The sequence below is a fragment of the Pipistrellus hanaki genome, assembly GCF_964339955.1.
Source record: "Pipistrellus hanaki genome assembly, chromosome: 4".
In the NCBI taxonomy this organism is placed as follows: Eukaryota; Metazoa; Chordata; class Mammalia; order Chiroptera; family Vespertilionidae; genus Pipistrellus; species Pipistrellus hanaki.
This window is the reverse complement of record NC_140506.1, coordinates 71,312,511-71,320,279: the sequence shown is the minus strand read 5'-3', so window position 1 is coordinate 71,320,279 and position 7,769 is coordinate 71,312,511. Positions and strand designations below refer to the sequence as shown.

General features: G+C 56.1%; 2 protein-coding genes across 3 annotated transcripts; both read left to right on the top strand.

Moving 5' to 3' along the window:
* The first annotated feature begins 1,725 nt into the window (after window positions 1-1,725).
* LOC311621475 (2-acylglycerol O-acyltransferase 2-B-like) lies at window positions 1,726-3,941 on the top strand. 2 transcript variants are annotated; one of them, XM_084881565.1, is made up of 6 exons: window positions 1,726-1,876; window positions 2,294-2,472; window positions 2,594-2,798; window positions 2,955-3,129; window positions 3,234-3,415; window positions 3,703-3,941. In XM_084881565.1, exons 1-6 carry the CDS (start codon window positions 1,795-1,797, stop codon window positions 3,855-3,857), a joined length of 978 nt encoding a protein of 325 aa, XP_084737691.1. In that variant the 5' UTR covers window positions 1,726-1,794; the 3' UTR covers window positions 3,858-3,941. The 2 variants fall into 2 exon arrangements, with proteins under 2 accessions (XP_084737691.1, XP_084737690.1); XM_084881564.1 differs by having other exon boundaries at window positions 1,730-1,876; window positions 2,594-3,129.
* A 147-nt stretch (window positions 3,942-4,088) lies between these two features.
* On the top strand, window positions 4,089-7,147 carry MOGAT3 (monoacylglycerol O-acyltransferase 3). Its single transcript, XM_084881572.1, has 7 exons — window positions 4,089-4,592; window positions 4,827-4,934; window positions 5,020-5,090; window positions 5,360-5,564; window positions 5,839-6,013; window positions 6,599-6,801; window positions 6,884-7,147. The coding sequence occupies exons 1-7, from the start codon at window positions 4,520-4,522 to the stop codon at window positions 7,036-7,038; spliced, it is 990 nt and encodes a 329-aa protein (XP_084737698.1). The 5' UTR covers window positions 4,089-4,519; the 3' UTR covers window positions 7,039-7,147.
* The last annotated feature ends 622 nt before the right edge of the window (window positions 7,148-7,769 follow it).

Sequence of the window (7,769 nt, the reverse complement as noted above, 5' to 3'; positions counted from 1 at the left end):
GCCACGCCCCTTCAGCTTGGTCTTTGCCAGCCTTGCATCAGCCTATCTTCCCTGAATTTATCTCCAATTGTTCTCTTGCAGAAGAAGCCTTTTGAAAACCAAACAAGCCTGTTCACCTGTCCCAGGAAATTCCCCGCCTCCTACACCTCATTTGCTGTCCACTTTATTCCTGCCTCCTGCCCTGACTCCCGGGAAAACTGCCCTATGAAGCCTGCCTTCCTGGGGGTGGGGCAGGTCACCTGAGTGGGTGGATCACTTCTCCATGAGGACTGAGCATTTGTCTGGCTGGACTTTTTTTTTTTTTTTTTTTTTAATTTTATTGTTACTATTATTTTTTTTAATATATTTTATTGATTTTTTACAGAGAGGAAGGGAGAGAGATAGAGAGCTAGAAACATCGACCAGCTGCCTCTTGCACACCCCCCACCGGGGATGTGCCCGCAACCAAGGTACATGCCCTTGACCGGAATCGAACCCGGGACCTTTCAGTCAGCAGACCGACGCTCTACCACTGAGCCAAACCAGTTTCGGCAGGACTTTTAAGTTCTCTCACCATGGTGGTGGAAGTGTGCTGAGCAAGGACAGCAGAAAATGCCTCCTGGTGAGGTCCCTGGATGTGGAAGCCGCACAAGAATGGGACAGAAAGGGTGTGCCAACCTGGGCATTGGAAACTGTCTCCTACAGGGGGTCCATCCATTTACAAAGCACCTCCCAGTGCTGCCTCTTGTTGCTTACAGTGTAGGGGAGACCTTTATCTGAAAATTACCATAATGGAGGGAAACTATTGTGCTAGGAAAGCATGTGACAGAGGCACTTGAAGGGATGGGTGTCAGACTTTCCTAAAGAAGTGACGTTCCCTATGCCAGTGCACTCCGTCTACAAGGCCTGACCTCAAGAGAAGCTACTTTACCAGAGCCTAACATATTGGAGTTTTATCAGACCTTACCAATCCTGGAGAAAGAGAAATGTACCGGAGCCCCCTCTAGTTGCCCTGCGGCACCTGGAGGAGACGGAGAAGCATGCGTGGCGTTCCCGGGTCAGGGACACAGGCTCACTGACAGACTGAGGCCTTGGTCACAGGACTGTAGACGCTTCCACACCTTACCACCACACCACCAAAGGTCTACTTACTCTATAGTTCCTTTTATCTAGTACATCATGCCTGGCTTTCAACAAAAAAAATCACAAGATATACTAAAAGGCAAAAAGCATAGTTTGAAGAGACAGAACAAGCAACATAACCAGACTCAGATATAGTAGTGATGTTGGCATTAGCACACCTAGGATAAAAAAATAAAAATAAAAGAAGTGACATCCCCTGACCTGGAGAAGGTGCCAGCTCTCACAAGGCCTCTGGTCACGCGGTTGGGTAGGGTCATAGTGACAGTGGACTGGCCCCAACATACTTGGAGGGGTGCCCACTGCTCAGTCCTTAGCTTTTCCCACAAAGCCCTTCCCTCTGCAGCGTCTCTGCACAGAGTCCTAGGCTGCCTAAAGGTTTCCAGGCTGTTCTCCCTCATGTTGGTGGCACACACTGCTCTGGCAAACCCCCCACTTTCCCAGGCCTCTGTTAGCTCTTCACAGAGATGGGAGGTCCTGACAAACAAAGTCCAAACACCTCCCCCCGGCTCGCTTCCATGAGCTCCAGCAGTGGTTAACCCTTCCTTGCCTGAGTTCATCAGAGCCTAGTGTCCACGTCAGCATGTGGGGCCAGGGGTCAGGGCAAATGGGTTGGGCCCAAAAGTGGCGTGTTTAAGAGCTCCGGGTGACCCCTGTGCGACTCCCCTCTACGGAATGCCGGCCTCTTCCAGCCGCTTCTGCCGGAGTCTCCAGGTGTTTGCGGTCCTACAATGGCTCTTCCTCTTCTTGGGGCTGTGTGAGTCCCTGAATCCCTGGACCTAACCTCCTCACACACGCCTGAGGCTCTGCTGCCCCATTACAGCGGGGAGGTAGGGCAGGGATCTTCTGGGTCCTTCAAGGACTGAGAAGGAATTAGTTGGGACAGGGAAGGGAGCGGGCCAGGGGGAGATCTGGGACTTAAATGCCCAGGTCCTGAGACTCCCTAACCTCATGGTTGGCAAACTGCGGCTCGCAAGCCACATGTGGCTCTTTGGCCCCTTGAGTGTGGCTCTTCCACAAATTACCACGGCCTGGGTGAGTCTATTTTGAAGAAGTGGCGTTAGAAGAAATTTAAAAAATTTGGCTCTCAAAAGAAATTTCAATGGTTGTACTGTTGCTATTTGGCTCTGTTGACTAATGAGTTTGCCAACCACTGCCCCAACCCATCCTCCAGCCCAGGTGTGCCTGGCTCTGCTGATCCTTGCACTCCTAAGCCCGGCCTGGATACTAGGGGCCCTCTACCTGGTCTGGCTCTATGGAGACAGGAACACCCCACAGACAGGAGGCCGCAGATCTGCCTGGGTCCGCAACTGGGCCATCTGGAGACACTTCCGGGACTACTTCCCCATCTCGGTGAGGCCCCCCAGAAGCCCCCCGCTGGGGAGGGGACAGATACAAAACAGAACCTTCCAATCATCTCCCCCACACATCCAGTCTCACCACCGGGGCGGGGTGTGTCTCCTCTGCCCCCCAGCTGGTTAAAACCGCAGAGCTGGATCCCTCCCACAACTACCTCTTCGGCTTCCACCCTCACGGCGTCCTGGTCATCGGGGCCTTTAGCAACTTTTGCACCGAGGCCACCGGCTTCTCCTGCCTCTTCCCTGGCCTCCGCCCACACCTGCTCATGCTTCCCTTTTGGTTCCACCTTCCTGTCTTCCGGGACTGCATCATGCTTAGTGGTGAGGAGTGGGGAGCCCGACCTGCTGTCACCTCTGACCTGCCCTCCAGCCTGGGGGCTCCCGGTCCCAGCTCTGCCTTCCCCGAGGCCCTCCCGTCTCTTCTAGAGGCCCCAGGCGCCGGGGCCACTCCTCTCCCAGCCTCTGCCTTCCCCCCAGGTTTGGTGTCCTCAGCCAAGGCCAGCATCGCCTATCTGCTGTCCCGGCCTGGCGGCGGCCAGGTGGCCGTCCTGGCCGTGGGAGGGCCCCTGGAGGCGCTGGAGGCAAAGCCCGGAGCGCTGAGCTTGCGGATCCGGAATCAGAAGGGATTCGTCAAGCTGGCGCTGGAGCACGGGTGGGTGAGGAGGCCGGGAGGGGGCAGGAGCGAGCCGCTGCCCCGCGCGGGGGGAGGAGCGCTGCGCCCGCCCGGCGGGACCCAGGCACGCCTCTCTCCCCCAGGGCCTCTCTGGTTCCCGTCTTCTCTTTTGGGGAGAACGACGTCTTCCAGCAGGTCCCGAACCCCCCCGGTTCGTGGTTGCGGATGGCTCAGGAGGCGCTGCAGCCGCTCCTGAGGTTGTCCCTGCCGCTGTTCCACGGGCGCCTGGGCCCCCTGCCCTTCCGCAGCCCCATCTGCACCGTAGGTGAGCCCGGCCGCCCACCCTCGGAGGGTAGTCCCCACCCCGCGCGTCCCCCCGGGCCAGACGGTTCGGTCCCTGGTTGGGGGTCTGAGATCCTGACTCGCCGCTCCGACCTCACCCTCAAGCTGGCCGGATACCTGTTAGTGCCATGACCCCTGTTACAGTCCCAGCGATCTCTCTCTCTCTCTCTCTCTCTCTCTCTCTCTCTCTCTCTCTCTCTCTCTCTCTCTCTCTCTCTCTCTCTCTCTCTCTCTCTCTCTCTCTCTCTCTCTCTCTCATTCCGCCCACAGTGGGGGCCCCGATCCCGGTGCGGCGGAGCCCCCGGCCCGGCCGGGCGCAGGTGGACGCGCTGCACGCGCTCTACGTGGAGCGGCTCACGCAGCTGTTCGAGGAGCACAAGGCGCGCTACGGGGTCCCGGCCGACCAGCACCTGATCCTCACCTAGGCGCGCCGGCGCCTCCCATCCCCTCCCCCCCCCGCCCCGCCCCCTAGGACTGTGGATGGGGGTGACATTAAAGGCGGGAACAGACTCGCGGTGTTGGTGTGTTTTTGCCCAGAGGGGAGGTCTGCGCGCTCGCCTCAGCCCTGCCCCACCCTCGCCTCCTCCCAGCTCGGCCCCACTCTGGATCAGACAGACTCAGGTGGGCTTCTGGGCGCCCCAGTTGCTGGGGCCCGGCCCTCTGGCTCTCCAGCGTCTGCTCAGTCTCCTCGCACGGTAGTTGCCACACCCCCCTCCCACAGCCCCTCGCTCCTCCCAGACCCGCCCTGCAGCCTGCCCAGACGGACTGACTCAGGAAGCTCAAAGATCAATCTGAGAACAGCCTGGACACATCCGAATCCAGCCATCTCCCGTCCACAACCCCCTCCACACACACACACACACACACACACACACACACACACACACCAACACCACCACCACCACCACCACCACCACCACCACCACCACCTCACCACCCCAGAAGCAATCCCGGAGGTCCAAAAGGCTCGGCCCTCGGACAAGAAAGCCTTCCCAGACACCTTCTCTCCTGGGGTCCTGGAGCCCTGCTGGCCCAGGGCAGCTCCTGGGATAGGAGTCTCCACCTCCCTGCCATCCTCGCCCGCACCATGAAGACCCTGAAGAAGCAGTGGCTGGAAGCAGTGGGTGCCTACCAATTCGTGCTCACTTTCCTTTTCATGGGTGAGAAGAGGCATGGGTGGGTGCTTGGGGTCCGCAGGGGGAGAAGGGTCTGGGGGAGTGGCTGGAGTGCCACTTATCTGAGTGCCCAAGGGACAAAGAGAGGGGGAGAGGGCCAATGTGGGGCTGGGAGACAGGGGGAGGGTATGATCCCTGAGAGTGGAGGAGAGGAACAGCTGGGTGATGTGACTAAGTTTCAAAGGCTAATTCATTTTTACTTTCTCATCTTTCACACAGGTCTTTCTTCATTCCTTCTTGTCTTCTCCCTCCTGTTCACATCCCTCTGGTCATTCTCTGTTCTCTACTTGGCATGGCTCTTCCTAGACTGGGACACACCCAACAGGGGTGAGTGCTGGAAGGGGACCAAGTATGGAGAGATGGCAGCTGGGTGCTTCCAGGGCTCCCTCCACCCATATCTCTCTACCCTAAGGTGGAAGGCGGTCTAAGTGGATAAAGAACTGGACCATTTGGAAACACCTAAGGGATTATTATCCTATCAAGGTGACTGGTTACCCTCCAGAAAGACTCTCTGCCTCCTTCCTTTGCCCTGCCTCCCCCACCCATCCAGGCCTCGAGTGCAGAAGCCTGACCCCAGATGCCTAAGCTAAGGCAATGGGGCAGGGGGTGGAGTGATGTTCAAGAGTAGCCCCTCTGTGCCCTTGACCCATCCTTGATCTCTGAAATCATTTGGGGTGAGGAGAGGTGACACTTTTTACCTGGTGTCCTGACTGCTATGCCTTCTTCCCCTCGTCCTGCCCAACACCCCGAAGCTGGTGAAAACAGTAGAGCTGCCCTCTGACCGGAACTATGTGTTTGGCTCTCATCCCCATGGAATCATGTGCATCGGAACCGCCTGTAATTTCTCCACCGAGAGCACGGGCTTCTCTGAAAAGTTCCCTGGGCTTCGGTCCTCAGTAGCCGCGCTGAACGGACTCTTCCACCTTCCAATCTATCGAGACTACCTCATGTCCTTGGGTGAGCCTCCATGTGAGTGGGAGGAGGTGCTCTCTGGCCGGGACGACCTCCACCCACCTAGCTCAGGGACCTGGTGTGAACACTGGCCAGGGTCACAGTGGACATCAGTGAGTAGCTTTGGAGCAAGTGTCCTATGGTGTCCTTGCTGGAACAGACACTATAGGGCACAGTGACATGGGCATGGTGGGTAGAGGGGCTGGGAGGAATGGGTAGGCTGAGGGGCAGGGGAGACAAGGAGGGGGCGGTGACTGCTCCCACTTTCTCATGCCTGCAGGAGTGTGCTCTGTGAGCCGCCAGAGCCTGGACTTTATTCTGTCACAGCCCCGGCGTGGGCAGGCCGTGGTCATCATGATTGGGGGTGCCCAGGAATCCATGTATGCACTCTCAGGGGAGCATCGCGTCTTTCTCCAGAACCGCAAAGGCTTCGTACGCCTGGCGCTGAGGCATGGGTGAGACGGGTGCTGGTGCCCAGTCCAAGGCTGCTTTTAATGGTCAGAACTTCACAGAGCACCTTTGGGTGCACGCTCTCCATCCCTACACACCCGGAAACCCTATAGGTTGTTCTGCATCCACACTGGGCCCTATACCCGGAAGGTGCCCGTGTCCGTGTTTGAGTGTTTACTCTGTGCCAAGCACTACGTCCACTTTGCAAGCTTCCTCCCACTCCAAGAGAGCCAGGGTCATAATACATAGAGCAGGGCACGAAGCCTTCTCTGACACTATCTCAAAGGCAAGACCTTGGGCATGTTTCTTTACCCGTGAGAGAGTTAATACCTGCCCTGCAATGGTTTGGTTGTAAAGACTAGATGAGGAAATGTATATATGAAGGTTCAGTACACAATCTTTTCTCAGGAAATGTGAGTCCCTTCTTCCAGATTTTTCACTGTAGCCATTGTCATTTGCTTTAAAGGGCTTGGGAAATGGAATTATGAGGTGTGGGGAGGGTTATGCTGTTCTCTGGGGCTCCTATCCTTGGGGTACTCTAAGAGCTTATGGCCTGACTACCCCTTTTCTCTATGGCCCTTCCTTTCCAGGGCCTCCCTGGTGCCTGTGTACTCCTTTGGGGAGAATGATGTCTTCCGAATTAAGGTTTTTGCCACAGACTCTTGGCAGTATCTGTGCCAGTCCATCATCAAGAAGTACCTGGGCTTTGCTCCTTGCGTCTTCTGGGGCCGAGGTCTCTTCTCAGCCAACTCCTGGGGCCTGCTGCCCTTCTCTGCACCCATCACTACTGTGGGTGAGTCCTCCTCTCCAGGGAAGAAAGCCTTCATCAGCTGTGTGGGCACTTCTCACCTCGTCTGTCTCCCCTCTCCCTGCAGTGGGCCGCCCCATCCTAGTGCCCCAGAGCCTCATCCCCACTGACGAGGAAGTTGACCACTACCACAGGCTCTACATGAAGGGTCTGGAGCAGCTGTTTGAGGAGCACAAGGAAAGCCATGGTGTCCCTGCTTCTACTCACCTCATCATCATGTAGCCCTGGCCTTGCCCTGCCCCCCAGCTCCTGAGCTTCCAATCCCAATGCACTGAAACACACACTCCTCCCCCTACACACACACACACACACACACACACACACACACACACACACCTACTGCTGGGTCTAGTCCTCCAACAAAAGCTAGTTCTCACCCAGCCAGTGTGCTCTGTGGTCAACCTATGAACCAGAAGGTTACAGTTCCATTCCTGGTGAAGGCACGTGCCCCGGATGCAGACATGTAGGAGGCACCTGATCAATGATTCTCTTTCATTGATGTTTCTCTTCATCTCCCTTCCCCTTTGAAATCAATAAAAACATTATAAAATAAATAAAAATTAAAAAGCAAAAGCTAGTTCTCTCCCATCACTACTTTATAGAATCAGATGCCTGCAGACCTGATGCTCTTGCTCTGGGAGTTAGCATGCCCAGGCATAATCAGCCCCCATTCTAATGTGCTACAGAATTGCTGCCTTAGATTGGACATCAGGACCCTAAATTCTCCTTCCAGTGAGAGTTAATTCGGTTGCGTGACCTTGCATAAGTCTCTTCCCTTTTCTGGGTCCCTTCTCCCTCTGTTTGGGAGGGTGGCTGCAGAAGGGTTAGGCTTTGAAGGGTAAGCAGGATTTAGGTGAGTGGAGGAGATAGTGTGGATAGTGGAATACTATGAGTAAAAGCTGAGCTTGATCAAGGGGACCTGACAGTATAAAGAGTGAATGATCCCCAGAAGT